Source organism: Pseudophryne corroboree, chromosome 5 (genome assembly GCF_028390025.1).
Source record: "Pseudophryne corroboree isolate aPseCor3 chromosome 5, aPseCor3.hap2, whole genome shotgun sequence".
Taxonomy (NCBI): domain Eukaryota; kingdom Metazoa; phylum Chordata; class Amphibia; order Anura; family Myobatrachidae; genus Pseudophryne; species Pseudophryne corroboree.
The window spans coordinates 647,671,665-647,692,374 of NC_086448.1; the positions used below are offsets into that span (position 1 = coordinate 647,671,665).

General features: G+C 43.6%; 1 protein-coding gene across 1 annotated transcript in view; it reads right to left on the minus strand.

Annotated features, from left to right (window-relative positions):
• Positions 1 to 20,710, minus strand: part of B4GALT6 (beta-1,4-galactosyltransferase 6) — a 242,363-nt gene that overhangs the window by 11,417 nt on the left and 210,236 nt on the right. Inside the window, exons 6-8 of the mRNA XM_063923646.1 lie at positions 11,785 to 11,972; positions 9,646 to 9,768; positions 5,804 to 5,905 (exon numbers count right to left, since the gene is read on the minus strand). Coding sequence (XP_063779716.1) covers positions 5,804 to 5,905; positions 9,646 to 9,768; positions 11,785 to 11,972 — 413 coding nt within the window. The remainder of the gene's footprint in view (positions 1 to 5,803; positions 5,906 to 9,645; positions 9,769 to 11,784; positions 11,973 to 20,710) is intronic.

The window sequence follows — 20,710 nt, forward strand, 5'->3', positions numbered from 1 at the left end:
CGTTCCAATCGTAGTCCACGTGGATCGTTAAGTATGAAAAGGTTCCAAAAAAGAAAAAAATTGTGAAAAACTCATGTCGACCTTTTGTCCATGTCGACTTGTTCCTGCCGTCCTTTTGTCCATGTCGACCTTAGGTGTCTCGACCAATTGGCGTCGACCTAAGGTGTGTCGACCTTTTTGTTGTCAACCTGGAGTCCGGATACCGTCCCTGTACGCAGTGAGGGAGCATGTCCGGACAAATTTCGTACAATTCTACCTCATGACCATTCAGAGTAGGTGGAAAAAGGTGTTTTTTTAAAGTCTTGTCCATGTTTTGTTCTCTTGGCCTGAAATAGCACCATGAGCAGTTCAAAGATTACCCCAATGCTCAATAACTCATTTAAAACCAATCACCAGATCATGTTTATACAGGTTTCCTACATCGGTCGAAAAGATGGTTCTAAAGGCCCGTTTGTGCTGCCATCTACTGTCTCAGTAAACTGAGGTTTGTCATAAAGTACCTGGCATAAACAACTATACTGAAATTTAATCTTGCATCATCACAAATTGAAAGGACAGCAAACAAAAAATGGGGTCCTCCTGATGCGATTTTTATACTACACAGATACAAATTGGCACAAAGAAACTAGTGGTTCTGGCAAAGGAAGAACATTTATTCTAAAAGACAAAGTGATAGAAGAAGTTGCTAGAAGGAGAGTCTGATAGACTTTGAATTACAGTGCATCCGGAAAGTATTCACAGCGCTTCACTTTTACCACATTTTGTTATGTTACAACCTTATTCCAAAATAGAATAAATTAATTTTTCCCTCAAAATTCTACACAAGACCCCATAATGACAACGTGAAAAAAAATTTTGGAAGCTTCTTGCTAATTTATTAAAAATAAAAAACTAATAAATCACATGTACACAAGTATTCACAGCCTTTGCTCAATACTTTGTTGTTACACCTTTGGCAGCAATTACAGCCGAAAGTATTTTTGAATATGATACCACAAGCTTGGCACACCTATCTTTGGCCAGTTTCACCCATTCCTCTTTGCAGTACCTCTCAAGCTCCATCAGGTTGGATGGGAAGCGTTGGTGCACAGCCATTTTCAGATCTCTCCAGAGATGTTTAATCGTATTCAAGTCTGGGCTCTGGCTACGCCAGTCAAGGACATTCACAGAGCTGTCCTGAAGCCAGTGCCGTTTCTTGCGGCGGGCGAGCCGTGCAACTTCTTGAGCACTAAATCCCCCCTCTCCTCCTGAGTGCCCAGCTCGGGGGGCGGGGTTTCGCGGAATGACGCGTTTGCATCGTGACGTCACGACGCAATCGCGTCATTCTGCGAAACCCCGCCCCCCGAGCTGGGCACTCGGGAGGAGGGAGAAGGGGGAGCCAAGCCGGCCGGTGCCGCACAGACGTGGGAGAGGCGGCTGAAGAGCAGGAAGAACCGCTTCAAATGTAAGTCAGCCCCTCTCCCTCTCTCTCCCCCCCTGCCGTACTGTGTCAAATGGGGACACTTGCCTGCCGTAATATGTAAAATGGGGACTCTTGCCTGCCGGAATGTGTAAAATGGGGACTCTTGCCTGCCGGAATGTGTAAAATGGGGACTCTTGCCTTGCGTATTGTGTAAAATGGGGGCACCTGTCTGCCATAATATGTAAAATGGGGACTCTTGCCTGCCGGAATGTGTAAAATGGGGACGCAGTCTGCCGGAATGTGTAAAATGGGGACTCTTGCCTTGCGTATTGTGTAAAATGGGGACACCTGTCTGCCGTAATGTGTAAAATGGGGACTCTTGCCTGCCGTAATGTGTAAACTGGGGACTCTTGCCTTGCATATTGTGTAAAATGGAGACACCTGTCTGCCGTAATATGTAAAATGGGGACTCTTGCCTGCCGGAATGTGTAAAATGGGGACGCAGTCTGCCGGAAAGTGTAAAATGGGGACTCTCTTGCCTTGCATATTGTGTAAAATGGAGACACCTGTCTGCCGTAATGTGTAAAATGGGGACACTTGCCTGCCGGAATGTGTAAAATGGGGGCACGTGCCTGCCGCAATGTGTAAAATGGGGGCACGTGCCCGCCGTACTGTGTAAAATGGGGGCACGTGCCCGCCGTACTGTGTAAAATGGGGACACTTGCCTGCCGCAATGTGTAAAATGGGGACACTTGCCTGCCGCAATGTGTAAAATGGGGACACTTGCCTGCCGCAATGTGTAAAATGGGGACACTTGCCTGCCGCAATGTGTAAAATGGGGACACTTACCTGCCGTACTGTGTAAAATGGGGGCACGTGCCTGCCGCAATGTGTAAAATGGGGACACTTTCCTGCCGCAATGTGTAAAATGGGGACACTTTCCTGCCGCAATGTGTAAAATGGGGACACTTTCCTGCCGCAATGTGTAAAATGGGGACACTTGCCTACCGTGCTGTGTAAAATGGGGACATTTGCCTGTCGTGCTGTGTAAAATGGGGTCGCGTGCCTGCTGTAATGTGTAAAATGAGGACTTTTTTTTTTTTGTATTATCCTGTGGCGGCCGTGATGATGAGATCAGATGAGGCCACGCCCATCTTAAAACCACGCCCCCTTGCAGGGAGCGCGCGCGCATGGTTTTCCTCCTAATATCTATGGGGGGGGCGCATTTTTTCTATGGGGGGGGGGGCATTTTTTAATCTCGCACTGGGAGCCAAATTGGCTAGCAACAGCCCTGCCTGAAGCCATTCCTTTGATATCTTGGCTGTGTGCTTAGGGTCGTTGTCCTGCTGAAAGATGAACCGTCGCCCCAGTCTGAGGTCAAGAGCGCTCTGGAGCAGGTTTTCATCCAGGATTTCTCTGTACATTGCTGCATTCATCTTTCCCTCTGTCCTGACTAGTCTCCCAGTTCCTGCTGCTGAAAAACATCCCCACAACATGATGCTGCCACCACCATGCTTCACTGTAGGGATGGTACTGGCCTGGTGATGAGCAGGTGCCTGATTTCCTTCAAACAGGACGCCTGGCATTCACGCCAAAAAGTTTAATCTTTGTCTCCTCAGACAAGAGAATTTTGTTTCTCATGGTCTGAGACTTCTTCAGGTGCATTTTGGCAAACTCCAGGCGGGCTGCCATGTGCTTTTTACTAAGGAGTAGCTTCCGTCTGGCCACTATACCATACAGGTCTGATTGGTGGATTGCTGCAGAGATGGTTGTCCTTCTGGAAGGGTCTCCTCTCTCCACAGAGGAATGCTGTAGCTCTGACAGAATGACCATCAGGTTCTTGGTCACCTCCCTAACTAGGGCCATTCTCTCCCGATCGCTCACTGTAGACAGCTCTAGGAAGAGTCCTGGTGGTTCCAAACTTCTTCCATTTACGGATGATGTAGGCCACTGTGCTCATTGGGACCTTCAAAGCAGCAGATATTTTTCTGCACCCTTCCCCAGATTTGTGCCTCGAAACAATCCTGTCTCGGAGGTCTACAGACAATTCCTTTGACTTCATGCTTGGTTTGTGCTCAGACTTGTACTGTCAAGTGTGGGACCTTATGTAGACAGGTGTGTGCCTTCCCAAATCATGTCCAATCAACTGAATTTACAACAGGTGGACTCCAATTAAGCTGTAGAAACATCTCAAGGATGATCAGTGGAAACAGGATGCACCCGAGCTCAATTTTGAGCTTCATAGTAAAGGCTGTGAATACTTATGTATATGTGATTTCTTAGTTTTTTTATTTTTAATACATGTGCAAAAATCTAAAAAAAAACAAAAAAACTTTTTCCACATTGTCATTATGGGGTATTGTGTGTAGAATTTTGAGGGATAAAATTAATTTATTTCATTTTGGAATAAGGCTGTAACATAACAAAATGTAGAAAAAGTGAAGCACTGTGAATACTTTCCAGATGCACTGTATCTGTCAGATCCCCTGTCTTGTAGCAACATTTTTTCATCTGGTCATTGAACCATGATGACATCATGTCAATATAGGGCTTGCCCCATCTTTTCACACTCGCATGTTGAAAAACTTCCAGTCCATGGGATGTTTTCTTGACTGGAGTACACGTCATACTTGCTGAGAAAATCTGCTTCTACCCCAGGGAAAGAATATCTACACACAAGCTGGAACATTCCATTTTGCATTCCATGGGCCATGGGGTATAGGGCTGTAGAAAGGATATCTTTCTCCATATCAGGTTAAGAATAGTGTCTAGATCAAAAAAGATATTTGAAGAGATGGGTAGGGGTTCCAGAGACCTTATGGCATGCAATTCCCAGGCACTAAACCAGAAGAATAGTCAAGCTGAGACTGCAGAGACTTAAAATCCAGCCCAGCATCCAGCGCTGCTACCCTTCGCATCCAGTGCTACTATCCTTTACCACTCTGCAGACCTTCTACCAGTTACTCTACCCATCACTCAACATCCTTACTGGCCAAAGACAAAGCAAACATGGGTACAAAGAATGCCCTTGCAGCAATGTAAAGTCCCATAGTCCTGCTGTCCCATAGGTCCACAGTATTCACAATCAGAATAATTGGTATTTGTAGACAAAGGCATTAGTGGGAGCATGCAACTGCAGAAGAACTTCCCTTTTACTGTATCAGCAGCAGTGAGATAATGGTCTGCAATCTTTGTGAGACCTGAAGCCTCAGATTAGATCGGGTCCATGATTCACTTAATAGGTCTTACGACTGAGTAGAAGAGGACAAGGAAATTCTATTTTTTCTCCAAAGCATCAAACTAAACAACTGCCGAGTATACTGCCAAACTGCAGTGTGCAATTGTAAAACGGACACAGGCTCCACAGCAAAGTGACTGAGAAGAATCTCAGTCACAAAACCTCCCCTCACATAACTTCCTTTCAAAAAGGTAGAAGGAGAGCAGCTGGTTTATGTCTGTATCCCATTTGGCAAGCTTGCCTACCGATGCCCTCCACAACGGTTGTGGAAATTCCAGTTACACCAGAAGAGTAAAATAAAGGAAAAATAAAAAGGTCAACAATCCAGCTACTTAAGAGCAGCCCAATTGCAGCGGACCCTTGAAACAATGGGAGGTATCTCTACATTTCAACAAATGTTTTGCCAAGGAGCTATAAACACTATGGCCCAGATTTATGAAGCCTTGGAGAGTGATAAATTGCACAGTGATAGAGCACCAACCAATCAGCTCCTGTTATTTTTTTTTAAACACAGCCTGTAACATGGTAGTTAGGAGCTGATTGGTTGGTACTTTATCACTCTGCAATTTTTCACTCTCCAATGCTTGATAAATCTGGGCCTACGAATTTTAGGATAAATTAAACATTTCAGAGTACCATTTTATAGCGTTTCCACTAGGCTGTTTTAGCACGGCACTGTGTTCTGCCCGTGTTTTTTTTTTTTACTGTTAATATATACCCTGCCTTGTTTGCAAAGGCCAGCATACCCCCACAGTGATAGAAACAGGAGGGGTGGGCCACAAGGCCATTCACCATCCCCACAAGACCACGTCCCTTTCAGGCACACACGCTAAAGGCATGTGCAGGCGAGTCCTCCTTCGTAAGCGGCACCCTGAGCTATAGAGTGAACAATATTTTACGTATAGAAAGGTACTTAAAGTAAAAAAAAAAAAAGGGAGCCTAAATGGGATTATAAAAAAAATACTTATTTTAACACTATTGCAAGTGCACACTGTATGTATATATTGTTCTTCTGTCATTCATTAATAGATTACCGATTAGAAAGGAAAGATAAATTTAATTTAAAACCACATTTTCTACGACAACACGTTTGTTACTTTTCAATGTACTGTTTGCAAATTAGTGCCAGACATATAAGAGGTAAGTAACCTAATGACACTTACCGGCCTAAGAACTGGACCTCTCCCCTGTGGTGATGAGGAATGGACTTGTATTTCCCGAGGTCTCCTTCTGGTCTAGATACATTAAATCCAGCATAATGCACCCTGGAGTGATCAACAAACATAATACAAATGAATAGATTCATAAAAACTACAGATGCACACAATGAGAAGGTGTCTGCAGACATATACAGTAAGCTGTAAAGCTGTTTAGAACTGGTAACAACTGTCTACTTTGAAAAGTGTATAGCAAAACATAAGGCAACACTGGGACCAGGTTTGCTAAAAAGTTGTGGTTTTTTTTTTCTTACTCAGAATTTTATTTTTTAAAGGTAAGAATGGTCATATGACAGAAGTGATTTGCAGTCACTAGTGTTCCATAATGTGTGATGCCACTCAGTGTACAGTATTTTTTATTATACTTAATAAAGCACTGACCTATTACACAGCGCTGTACGTTAAATGAATCATGATACAAATAAAAAGCATACAATGACATGAAATAAAAGGTAATGAGATTCCCACTGTCCACACACTTAGAATTAAGTGCACTGGGTAGCGTAGTAAGTCTACATGATTGGCATACAGATGGCAGTTAGAGGTGGTGGCACTTTAAATAAGCTCACAAATTTGTGATCTTAGGTTATATATGCAGTTCTGGAACTACAACTTTAGGGTGAAAAGTGTCATACAAGATGTGAGCAAGTTTAATATCTTAAAGGCCAGATTTGGAATCTAAATATATCACTGGTACAGTAACTATGAAATCTTGATGGGTTGTACCTCAATGGTAGTTATACTGTTGTGCTGCGGGAGAATGCGATAGAATGGCTGAAGGACACATTGCGCTAAAAACTGCAAGAGAAATCAAAGAAGACGTGCACAATATACAGATGTGCCCTCAGACAGTTAGCCTCAATACACCATGCACTGTAAGATGCCACGCTGGAGTAAGCTTGCAGTTCCCGGACAGCTCTGCTAATGTCGGGTATCTTTTTTGCTGAAAATGCGTCTTATTCGCATTGCTATGTGACTAGGACACACAAGCAGATTCTGCTCATTAAATTGATATGTGGTATGCGTATATTCTGTGTGTGACTGAGCCTGTATCTGCATACAAAATGCTACAGGAAAACACAGTAACATAGCATGTCATATGCAGATACAACTCCAGCAGAACGTAGTATATATGCATATCAGAGTCTGCTTGTGCATCTTATTCAAACAGTGATGCGAATTACAGTAAGGTGCATTTTTTTGGGGGGAAATGCACAAAAAGATGCCCGGCATTAGTAAACGCACTCACACTACCCACAACTAGAAGGGCTGTTAAACGTGACTGCAGCAAGGAGGTAGGAGGACACATCTGTAGTGTAGACAGGTTACAGGGCTTAGTCAAGTGAAATAGAGTAGGGATTAAAAATTCAGGATATTAATGGACCCTGACCTTTTCAACCCTTGTATTAATGGCCTTGTAGATAGCCTAGAATGTAATGTAACTGTACTTGCTGACAGTAAGCAATGTAGTTATAGCACAAAACAGGATGGTAATTTCCTGAAGAAAGATTTACACAAAATGGTAAATGAAGACAAGACATGACAGATAAATCTGAATATACACACACTATACGGCTTAAAGTATATGGGTATCCCTTCTAATTAGAGTGTTTGGCAATTTCAGCCACACTCAATCCTAATCAGTAAACCATACAGCCATGTAATACCTATAGTCAAACAGTCTTAAAAGCTACAAAAGCAGGCTTTGCTACATAGGAAGGACTCATAATTAATTCAAATGTGGTGTACATATAACGTAACCAAGTACAAATATGAAATAAGTAAGAATGTATATCAATGTAAGAATATGGATAATCTCATCTGGGGACTTTGGCGAAGTTGGTCAGCTTAACAAATGTTACACCAAGTCTACATAGGTATGGGACTCTAGGACGACACCAATTAGGTCAACACCCATTGGTCGACAGTGGATAGGTCGACACTAGGAATATGTCGACACTACCGTTAGGTTGACATGAGTTTTTAGGTTTTTTTTGGTGTCGTTTTCTCCGTCAAGTGACCGGAAACCCTAATTAGTGCACCGCGTCCCCTTGCATGGCAAGCGCAGGCTTGCTTCGCTCGCCATGCTGCGGGCAAGGTGCCTCGCTGCGATCAGCACAGGTTACCGTTCCCAATCGCAGTCCACATAGATCGTAAAGTATGAAAAAGTCCCCCCAAAAAAGTGAAAAACTCATGTTGACCTTGTTCATATTGTCATATCCACTGTCGACCTAGAGTCCGGATACTGTCTACATACAAAGGCATTGTTTCCTTCCAGGTACATCCATTCAGCCACAAGAATATATGCGACTCCTGCATGTACGAGATAGAATAACCCTAAGACACATACACTCGGCCTAACCGCATATACAGTGCTAACAATTAAAAGATTTGTCTGCAAAACAAAGCATCTCTTGGATGCAAGTCTGATTCATCTCCAAGTGCTGATGATCCAGTTCTCTGCATATTTCCAGCGTCACGCTTTCACACTAAAGACTATCTGGGTCGGTTCGGGTTCCACCCTGGTTGCAACACACAACTAGGGTAGACCCTTTCACACCAATCCAGGATCCAGGTTCCCCCCGGCAACATCCTAGGTTGGAGGCTTGCTCCAAAAGGGGTATAACTGGGAGCTTTAAACAAAAGATCTCCTATGAGCCTCGCAAAATGTTACTGGTGTAAATAATTGCTTATTTTTGCTTAAACCTTTATACAAATAAGGTCGGTTTTCTGCAGCGTAATATCTAGAAATGTGCACGGAGTCTGAAAGGCCATTCCACCGTCACGTACGGGACATTTGTACACATTTTAACATAATCAATTCTTGTTAAAACTTAACACAAAGAAGTATTTTTTAGGTAGAAGAAAAAAAGAAAAGAAAAGAAGTTCTCCTTTATACCAAGCACAATATCACAAAATGTAGTTGTAACATACAGGATAAGCGAAGTCCACCACCGTTTTGGAAAGGAAACTTCTACTTAATACATCTCCAAATTAAGGGCCTAATGACTGTATGGAATTACACTGCCGCAAGGAAGCAGGTGTTTAATACCATTTCATTAAAATGCAAATGCAACAGGAGGCGTCTACAGGAGATAGATGTATTTTGTTTGCATTTGTGAGATCAGAGTACTGCGTCTGAGGAAGCAGCCTCGGATCACCATCCTGACCATTGGCTGTGATTCGCAATGGTTTCAGGCACCGGCCGGCCTGCGTAAGCTGAAGCTTACTCAGGCTGACCGTAGGATTCAGTCAGCGGATTTCAGGAAGTCTGTGTCCGACGACACTGCCCTGGACTTGTCACGCGAACAGTGCTGCCCCCCAAAACGCAGCAACCGCTGCGAGCCATATCGCAAGACCCGTTCTGCCTATACGCAGACCCCCAAACATTGTATTTGTATATACACCGTTGGGTTTCCGTACAGATATGAATTAGGCCCTAAGGGACAGTGTTATTTTTTTTTTTTTTTTAAATGCTGAAAAATAAAAAAATAGACCGTTACAGATTTTTTTTTTTTTTTACAGTTTCGTGTATGAAACCTTTTTAATCATTTTCATAAAATGACCCTGAAGCACAAGGTGCAACTGTCATTTCATTAAGCGCAAGGCTAACCTTGTGCTTAACTGAATGATTCAATTCAAAATGGGTAATAGTTGTGAAGGATGAAAGTATGAAACAATCCCAGCATTGTCCTTGCGATTCTTTGTATTCTCAACATTTCTCATTTCATGAACTAAGATTATCTCATTTTTAAAATGTACCATCCTACATATGGCCGGAAATTTACCTGTTCCACAAGTCATCATCCTCACCGCCCCATCCCCAGAACGCATTAGGAAATCCATTGATCTTTCTAAACTGTTCCACAGTCAAACCACTCACCCCTCCAAAGCACTCATTGTATGGTAGACTACAAAACATAAAACAAATGAGGACAAGATTATTATGCAGTTTCCCAACTAGATGATAATCTAAGCATTTTCCCAACTATCCCAACTAATATTCTTTTAGCAAATAATGGAGTCTTACCATACACTTGAAATTGAAGGCTCATAAAGAAACAGAAGACAAACTTGGATCAATAAGCAACTGTAATATAAGTTATCTTTAGCACTCAAAAATGTTTTTCTCTTCCTTTTTTTAGATATAATCTATGGACCCACAAAATGTATCAACGCCAAATAATAGAGAACAGAACAAATCTAAAACAAAGACAAGTTAAAGATGTACAGGGTATATGTGGTGCAATCCGGTTGAAGGAGACATGAGGAAAAAAGGGGCTTTATTCAGATGTGGTTAAGGTGGGTACACATTAGTAGATCATTTTAAATGATATGAACAATATATTGTTAACGATATTTTCGTGCGTATCGTCTAATGTATACGCACTATATCATTAACTATGCACGCTCACGCGCGTGAGGCACGGCTGCAGAAAACTAGGAGGTAACTGTCAAGCTACAGTTATTCTGAAACAGTGAGGTTGCATGGTCTTACACCATGGTCTGAAGCGAGGAAAGGCTGCAAAAAAACTAGAGGTAACGGTTATCATGAAACAGTGAGGCCTCATGGTCTTACACCATGATCTGAAGTGAGGAAAGGCTGCAGAAAACTAAAGGTAACAGTTATCGTGAAGTGAGGTCTCACACCATGATCTGAAGTGAGGAAAGGCTGCAGAAAACTAGAGGTAACAGTTATCGTGAAGTGAGGTCTCATGGTCTTACACCATGATCTGTAGTGAGGAAAGGCTGCAAAAAAACCAGAGGTAACGGTTATCACGAAATAGTGAGATCTCATGGTCTGAAGTGAAGTAAGGCTGCAGAAAAGTAGAGGTAAGAAGCCTGGAATGGAGTCACATTTGACTTATGAAAGCATAAACTCAAGAACAGTTTGCAGTTTTACAGTTAAAAAAGGGTTTTTATGGCACAGGCTTTAGCAATTTAATTTTTTTTACTGTCATTTGCCGAGCGTATACAGTTCTGTAACCTACAAAAAGATTTGTTTCAGGCACTTATCTAGCTTATTACTAATATCACAACGGGTAGGATTGGTATGGAATCCTGGCGGCCGGGATTACGGCGGTCAGAATCCCGACACCAGGCTCCCGGCCGCCAGAATGCCGGCAGCGGGGAAAGCGCTAGAAAGTCCCTTGCGGGCTAGGCGGCTCGCTGCAGATTCTATTCCCACTCTATCGGTGTCGTGGACACCTACGAGTGGGAATAGCCCTGGCGCAGCTGTCGGCATTCTCGGCAGTCGTGATCCCGGCGGCGGTATTCTGACTGCCGGGATATTAAACTACATCCCCAATGGGTCACTTATAATTTGCAGCATGGTAACAACCGATTAGAGACGGCTACTGTAAGCTCACCACGTGTCCTCATTTAGTCAAAACGAAATTAGACACCGGTGTTTACTTATACGTGGGGAAATGGTAAACACAGTCGGAAGTGTCCCCAAACCCCCAAAAACACCTAAACACAAAAGTTCCTGTCTACAAAGACTGACAAGTATGAAGTCACTGGATTTAATGGGCCTGATTTCCATGCCAGATTACAGGCTTTTGCTAGCACTGATAAACACAGATTTAGGCATGCATTTGATACCAGAGGGAATATGAGGTCTTGCAGGTTATGTTTGAACATATTTTACTTTATTAAATTACTCTGAATGCAGTATTCCTTTAAAGTAACTGAATAATGTACTACAGGAAAAGTAAAGCAGAGAAGGTAGAGAGTTTTCTAATACTGACAGCTGCACAGCCTGGAATAACTGAGCGGCGGATGGTAAAGGGTTCGGAAGGAAAAGGCGCAGATAGCCATTGCTACAGAACTGGTAACGGTTTTATAAAGGAGAGAACAAATAAATGGAATTTAGAAGTGACTATTTATGAAACAGAAAAACACTAGATTGAATCCAATTTACTTACATGTACATGTATTTGTCAAGTTTTGTAGCAAAATGACGTGGCATCTCTCCACATCCATAATAATTTCTATCATTTTCAGGAATGAGATCCACATCGTGGAAAACTACACAATCCCATTTCCGGTCCTTCATGGCTTCTTTAAAACCAACATTAAACAGCATTGCTCGATTGAATGTCTGAGTTCCAGCCTGAAAAAACAAGAATAATTATTGAATAGCGGCATGACTGAATCATGTACGTAACATGCGCTACTCACAAACATACAGTGAAGGCAGCTACAGTGTGAAGGGCTCCAATAAACAGGCACCACGTAGAGACAAGATGGAATAATAAACCCAATATATTTGAAGAGTTAAAGTAAATTGCCTGAATGCTTTAGAGGCAGCCAACACGTGCATTAAATCACTATCACAAGAAATAGCTTCAAACTTCTCAATGCCTATTATTATGATGGAAACACGAAGTGCCTCAGCGCAATCACTTGTTTATTATTATTACAATTTACTTAATAGTGCCAGCATATTGTACTGCGCTTAACAATTTATGCAACAATAACAAAAGGAGCTCATCAAACTGCACAGTGCCTCATAGAAGTCACTTGTTCTCAGTGATGTTACTGCAATATATACTGCCTCCACTGTGTAACGACAGGTGTACCAATTGTAATCCACTATATATGAGCAATACTTCAAAATCACTTTTACACTTCTGCCACTAGAGGACACTACAAACAAATCATCGACATTTTGAAAGGAAAAAAACATTGCATTGTGTTTCCCCAAGTTTAAAATGGATTTGCAAATCTAATTTTACAAATAACTTGACAGCATTTGTAGTCAGAGTTTAGGTAACCACTCCTACAGTCAATGTTAGCCTATGTAGGGGCATAGGGAAGGGTTGATCAGTGCAGCTGCAGCGTTGTAAATTAACAAAATTACAAAGTGCCTCGTGAGATATACCTGACTCAGGGCCTAATTCAGACCTGGTTGCACGCAGGCTATTTTTTTGCACTGCTGCGACCAGGTAATCGCCGCCTACAGGACGAGGGGGTAATTGCTGTGCAGGGGTGCGTTCGCTTGTGCTGGGAGCTGCACAAACAAAAAGTTTGTGCAGTCTCTGCACAGCTCAAGACTTAATCAACCGCTGCGATCATCCTTGCTGTAGCTGACGCCAGGAACCCTCAGTGGAAACGGGCGGGCACGTCTGCGTTTTCCTGGACACTCCCAGAAAACAGTGAGTTGACACCCCCGGACGGCCTCTTCCTGTCAATCTTCTTGCGTTCGCCACTGCGATCGCATTCTTCGTTCTTTTCGTCACTGCCCGGTGAAGACCGTCGCTGGTGGCCGACGTGCCTGCACATTGCGGCCCTTACGCATGCGCTGTTCAGATCCAATCGCGCAGCTGCGAAAAAAGCAGCGTGTGATCAGGTCTGAATGACCCCCTCATTCTCTTCCCTTCCATCTATCAATAATGTGCTTGTGCTACTAATTGCCATGTGCAGCAAGTTGCATCCAAGACCTGTCTGACCCAGCCTCCCCCTTCTCTATCCTCCCAGCAAAACCTGCAACTGCACACATCACTGGGCACGTGATAACTTGTCTGGACTCCTCCCCCCTCCCTGCATTGTGAGATTCGAAAATAAAACAATGTGCATGTTACACCCTAATATTACACCTATTTTCAACTTAAATGTTCGCTATAACAATGGTTCAAATGAGAAACGTGTTAATTCACTTGTAGTACATAGCATCCATTACTACAGTACGTAAACGCCAAGACATTGCTTGACTGCTTAAAAACAGCAAGTATTAAACTAAAATAAATACTTATTACCATGTTATGTTATTGTTGCTCTAATAAGTTGAAAATGATTTGGGTAAAGAAAAAAAACTTGTCAGAATTGTGAAACAAAACAGAATTTGCTGCGCTATATAAGAAACGGTCATTAAATTATAAAATAAATAAATAAATAGAACTGGCAGGCCAAAAATCTGTCCTGGTGAAACAACCGTGGTCTGAGCAGAGGTAACTGTCAATCACTTGTAGTTGTTCTGCATTTTGCTGCAAGTTACATCTGCTGTAGTCACACTCCCAATTAATTTTAAATACTTTTAATTATTATTGACAGAATCTGTCATTCAAAGTAAGTTGCTCATATTTATAATGATTAAACCACTTGGTTACCCATACTGCAAACAAAATGTATCAATGGTTATAAACGGAGAATCGTACATGAGCTACACTATTGCAGCAAAATTGGCCAGTATTAAGAGTAAGTTTAACAATTGCTACATCTATACAAATTTCCAGAACTTCAGCAATACCAAAACTAGGTTAGCAAAAATTAAAATGAATATGACAATTGTTAATAATTATATACATTAATTGTAATGAATACATCAGATGTGTAAATAGACTTTTCTATCCACTTTGTAAATATAATCCCTTTCCCTTCCCGTAGCCTAACCCTAACCTATCCTCCCCCTCCTCTTCCTCTTCCCCTCCACAGGTCAACCCTAACCCCCCTGCCTGGTGCCTAAACCTAACCCCTCTCTCTTGGCCCTAAAGCTACGCTGCAGTGTATACTTACGGTCGGGATACCGCTGTCTTTCTCCTGGCCCCTTCGGAGTTCCGGTGTCTGTATTTCGACTGCCGGGATCCCGATAGCAGGCATTGTGACCGCATCCCCATGACACAAAGGTGTATATTGCCATATACACCTTTGAGCTTTCAGTTTAAATCAAGTTTTAGAAATATTTTGGCTTAGTATTTTTAAATTCCTGAAGTTGTCCAAATGGCATGGCAGTAGGGGCAGGCTATACGTAGAAGGCACAGTATAGTTGTCCCCTAAATGTACAAGAGAGGTAAGGGCTAGATACATTCTACTAAACAATGTATCTAACAAGGACAGACAGGTAAGGGTTACATTTGCAAACTTAACCCATACATTCCATACAGTAGGGCCTGTATTTTAAATAAAATTATAAATAGCATGTATAAACTGAAATTACAGCTAAAGAACATAACCGTGTGTCTTATTATAAGCTTGGTTAATTAAACTTTCTGGGGGGAAAACAGTGATGTTGGTGAAAAAAACTATTCAATATTACAAATAGTTTTCCCATTAACAGGAGTTTGAAAGATATGTAACTTCACACTAGTGATCTTAAAAATCTGGAGGGCTGAAGTTACAGGCAGAAACCTAGATACAAAGAAACCTGTATTACAGCATAAACCAGTCTGTATTAAGAGGTGAGACCTGGAAAATTGCTACACCCTATGCAGTATCTGATATTCAGCACTTTATCTCAGAGACTGTGTGCAAGGGGCATCATGCTACATGTATATTGTGATGCAGGTATTTCTGAAATGTGATGCCGAAATAGACTATGTTTATACAAGCCTGACTGCTCTTTTGGATCTCTATGTCAGAACTTTGTGACCTTAAGCTGTCCATATACTTACAGCTTTGCCTAGTCAGAGTTTCCCAATCTCCGCCATTGCAGTCCAGGTTTTAAGGGTATATACATGCTTGAATCCAGATGGCTAAATCAAATTGACTGAGGTTCTAATTAAGTCACATGTGCGCAAGAATGGATATCCTTAAAACCTGGACTGTAATGGTAGAGTTTTGGGAATCTCTGGGACCCTAGCCAATTGGTTGCTACTTGTATGTGTAACCAACCCCCAAATTGTATCAATCAGATGGAGAACTAGACTAATGGTAAACCTACATTAAGATTTTCACTCCAACCTACCAACCTGGATGGAAAAAAAAAAAAAAAAAAAACTGGTAAAGGATGGGAGCAAATGACAATGGAGCAACTTGCTTCCAAACACTGGAAAACAGAGAAAAACGGCCGTTCAGACAAATTAGTAAAATCAAATGGGTTTGATGTAATCCATCTGATGTAACTAGGGAAGCCAATCCCGGGCCGTTTTTTCAATCCCGGGATTCGGGATTGAAAAACGATCAATCCCGGGATTCCCGGGATTGCAGTAGGGATCAGTGAAGAAGGGTGTAGGGAGCAGCGCTGGAGGGTAGGTAGCGGTGCGGGAGGGTGTAGGTAGTGCGGCGGAGAAGGGAGGGAGGGTGTAGGTAGCAGTGCAGTAGTGTGTAGGTAGCTGGGTGGGAGGGTGTAGGTAGCGGTGCGGAGGGTGTAGGTTGCTGGGCGGGAGGGTGTACAGTAGGTAGCGGTGAGGGTTGGTAGCGGCGCAGGAGGGAGGCTGGGTGTAAGTAATAACACTTACTATTAGGTGGGCGCCAGCCATGGACACACTGAACGTGGCAGCATTTCAAATGAAGCGCCGGCCGCCAGCAAACCAGAGCTGGCGGACCAGCAGCCAATCAAGGAAGCGGCCGCAGCAGTCGCTCCTGATTGGCTGCCGCAGCAGCTTCCCTGATTGGCTGGCGGCCGGCGCCACATTTGAAGTGTCGCCGCGTTCAGCGTTCGTCTATGGCTGCCGCCCGCCTAAGTGTAAGTAGTATTACTTACACACACTCCCTCCCGCACATGCGCAGTGCAATCCGATTCAAATCCCGGCATTTTTGGGCCCAAATCCCAGGATCCCGCCGATCCCGATCCCGGGATTGGCCTCCCTAGATGTAACCAATTTGTCTGAATGACCGTTTCTGTCTGTATTCCAGAGTTTGGTTGGTTGGAAAGAAAATCTTAAAATGGCTTAACTGCCCGTTTATGATATGCTAGGGTGTGCAGTCCACAGCTAATCATGCTGGCTGGACTGTAGGGGACCCAAATGATTTCCCACAGTGCTTGGGATGAGCAACAGTTGTAACAGAGTTCAGTATATCAGGGAAATTCCCGTATCCTGAGCTGCATACTATTATGTGACCTTACAGTTACATATATATAAGCCAACAGTTGTTGAACTGCATTCTACAAAAGGTTTATTGATTAATAGTGAGCTGTCTGTCACTGCACATCAAACATGTTTGTACTGTATACTTGCACATACCATACTACAATAGGCACTGTAATGGGAATTTGTCTAGAAATGCCATGCAATGGGTTTACAGGGTGTTACATGAAGCATTATCATTAAAGATGATATTGGACATACAGGGAATACAATGCATGCAATAAGATTTTTAAGGTGAAATTATACATTCAATGAATCAAGTTTTGCTTAACAATGTTATAGCTAGGATTCATTTTTCATTTGAAAGAACCTTTAAAAAAACCAAACCAAACAAAAAAAAAAAAAAAAAAAAAAAAAAAAAAACAGCTGGTATATAGCAATACGCTTGACTTGTACAATATGTAGACATTATAATGTTAAAGCTAGTGACAATGGAAATACATATGCAGAAAAACTCAAAACCCTCTTTATGGTGAACCTGATTTATAAAAAAATAATCATAATTATCATTATAAAAAATAAAATAAAATAGATGACACCGCTGAGGCCAAGTGGAGAAAACATGCAGTGGGTTTGCTCTCTGTTAAGCACAAGGCAGACAATTGTGTGCAGTTAAGGAATTCAAATCTGCACCTCACAGTATTTTGCAGTTGATCAATCTTTATTACAATAGTGCAGGGGTTCTCAGGACCCCACACAGGTCATGTTTTCCAGGTCACCTGTGGCAGATGCACTGTGTATCACCAACCGTCACATTTTAAAAATCCACAGGTGACCTGGAATACATGAACTGTGTGGGGTCCTTAGGACCAAGTTTGAGAACCTGTACAATAGTGTTTGCATTTTGTTTTTCTGCGTGTCCCTATCCTGCCATGCTTATGTCAGAGTCTACTCAGTGAGATCAAGAACAGGAATTTACAGAGAATGCTGTAAATACTTTTTTTTTTTTAAATATTGAAAAAAATAAGAATTTACTCACCGGTAATTCTATTTCTCGTAGTCCGTAGTGGATGCTGGGTACTCCGTAAGGACCATGGGGAATAGACGGGCTCCGCAGGAGACTGGGCACTCTAAAGAAAGATTAGGTACTATATCTGGTGTGCACTGGCTCCTCCCTCTATGCCCCTCCTCCAGACCTCAGTTAAGGAAACTGTGCCCGGAAGAGCTGACAATACTAGGAAAGGATTTGGAATCCAGGGTAAGACTCATACCAGCCACACCGTACAACTTGTGATAACTATACCCAGTTAACAGTATGAAACAACAAATGAGCCTCAGTAACAGATGGCTCATAACAAAAACCCTTTAGTTAAGCAATAACTATATACATGTATTGCAGAGTATCCGCACTTGGGACGGGCTCCCAGCATCCACCTCGGACTACGAGAAATAGAATTACCGGTGAGTAAATTCTTATTTTCTCTGACATCCTAGTGGATGCTGGGTACTCCGTAAGGACCATGGGGATTATACCAAAGCTCCCAAACGGGCGGGAGAGTGCGGATGACTCTGCAGCACCGAATGAGCAAACTCAAGGTCCTCCTCAGCCAGGGTATCAAACTTGTAAAATTTTTCAAAAGTGTTTGAACCCGACCAAGTAGCAGCTCGGCAAAGTTGTAACGCCGAGACCCCTCGGGCAGCCGCCCAAGAAGAGCCCACCTGCCTTGTGGAATGGGCTTTTACAGATTTAGGATGCGGCAGTCCAGCCGCAGAATGTGCAAGTTGAATCGTGCTACAGATCCAGCGAGCAATAGTCTGCTTTGAAGCAGGAGCACCCAGCTTGTTGGGTGCATGCAGGATAAATAGAGAGTCAGTTTTCCTGACTCTAGCCGTCCTGGAAACATAGATTTTCAGGGCCCTGACTACGTCCAGCAACTTGGAATCCTCCAAGTCCCGAGTAGCCGCAGGCACCACAATAGGTTGGTTCAAATGAAACGCTGATACCACCTTAGGAAGAAATTGGGGACGAGTCCTCAATTCCGCCCTATCCATATGGAAAATCAGATAAGGGCTTTTACATGACAAAGCCGCCAATTCTGACACACGCCTGGCCGAAGCCAAGGCCAACAGCATGACCACTTTCCACATGAGATATTTTAGCTCCACGGTTTTAAGTGGCTCAAACCAATGTTACTTTAGGAAATCCAACACCACGTTGAGATCCCAAGGTGTCACTGGAGGCACAAAAGGGGGCTGAATATGCAGCACTCCTTCAACAAATGTCTGGACTTCAGGCAGTGAAGCCAGTTCTTTTTGAAAGAAAATAGACAGAGCCGAAATCTGGACCTTAATGGAACCCAATTTTAGGCCCATAGTCACCCCTGACTGTAGGAAGTGCAGAAATCGACCCAGCTGAAATTCCTCCGTTGGGGCCTTCCTGGCCTCACACCAAGCAACATATTTTCGCCATATGCGGTGATAATGTTTTGCGGTCACATCCTTCCTAGCTTTAATCAGCGTAGGAATGACTTCCTCCGGAATGCCCTTTTCCTTTAGGATCCGGTGTTCATTTTCCTTTAGGATCCGGTGTTCAACCGCCATGCCGTCAAACGCAGCCGCGGTAAGTCTTGGAACAGACAGGGCCCCTGCTGCAGCAGGTCCTGTCTGAGCGGCAGAGGCCATGGGTCCTCTGAGATCATTTCTTGCAGTTCTGGGTACCAAGCTCTTCTTGGCTAATCCGGAACAATGAGTATTGTTCTTACTCCTCTCTTTCTTATTATCCTCAGTACCTTGGGTATGAGAGGAAGAGGAGGGAATACATAAACCGACTGGTACACCCACGGTGTCACTAGAGCGTCCACAGCTATCGCCTGAGGGTCCCTTGACCTGGCGCAATATCTTTTTAGCTTTTTGTTGAGGCGGGACGCCATCATGTCCACCTGTGGCCGTTCCCAACGGTTTACAATCAGCTGGAAGACTTCTGGATGAAGTCCCCACTCTCCCGGGTGGAGGTCGTGCCTGCTGAGGAAGTCGGCTTCCCAGTTGTCCACTCCCGGAATGAACACTGCTGACAGTGCTATCACGTGATTCTCCGCCCATCGAAGAATCCTTGTGGCTTCTGCCATTGCCACCCTGCTTCTTGTGCCGCCCTGGCGGTTTACATGGGCGACCGCTGTGATGTTGTCTGACTGAATCAGAACCGGTTGGTTTTGAAGCAGGGGTTCTGCTTGACTCAGGGCATTGTAAATGGCCCTTAGTTCCAGAATATTTATGTGTAGGGAAGTTCCTGACTCGACCATTGTCCTTGGAAGTTTCTTCCCTGGGTGACTGCCCCCCAACCTCGGAGGCTTGCATCCGTGGTCACCAGGACCCAGTCCTGTATGCCGAATCTGCGGCCTTCGAGAAGGTGCGCACTCTGCAGCCACCACAGCAGAGACACCCTGGCCCTCGGGGACAGGGTGATCAATCGATGCATCTGAAGACGCGATTAACAGATCCCACTGAAAGATCCTCGCATGGAACCTGCCAAAAGGGAATTGCTTCGTAAGAAGCTACCATCTTTCCCAGGACTCGCGTGCAGTGATGCACCGACACCTGCTTTGGTTTCAGGAGGTCCCTGACCAGAGATGATAATTCCTGGGCCTTCTCCTCCGGGAGAGACACTTTCTTCTGTTCTGTGTCCAGAATCATGCCCAAGAACAGCAGACGCGTCGCAGGAATCAGCTGTGACTTTGGGATATTTAGAATCCAGCCGTGCTGAAGTAAGTAGCACGTCCTGAGATAGTGCTACGCTGACTAGTAACTGCTCCTTGGACCTCACCTTTATAAGGAGATCGTCCAAGTATGGGATAATTATAACTCCCTTCCGTCGAAGGAGTATCATCATTTCGGCCATTACCTTGGTAAACACCCGCGGTGCCGTGGACAGACCAAACGGCAACGTCTGGAATTGGTAATGGCAGTCCTGTACCACACACCTGAGGTACTTCTGGTGAGGTGGGTAAATGGGGACATGCAGGTATGCATCCTTGATGTCCAGCGACACCATAAAATCCCCCTCTTCCAGGCTTGCAATAACCGCCCTGAGCGATTCCATCTTGAACTT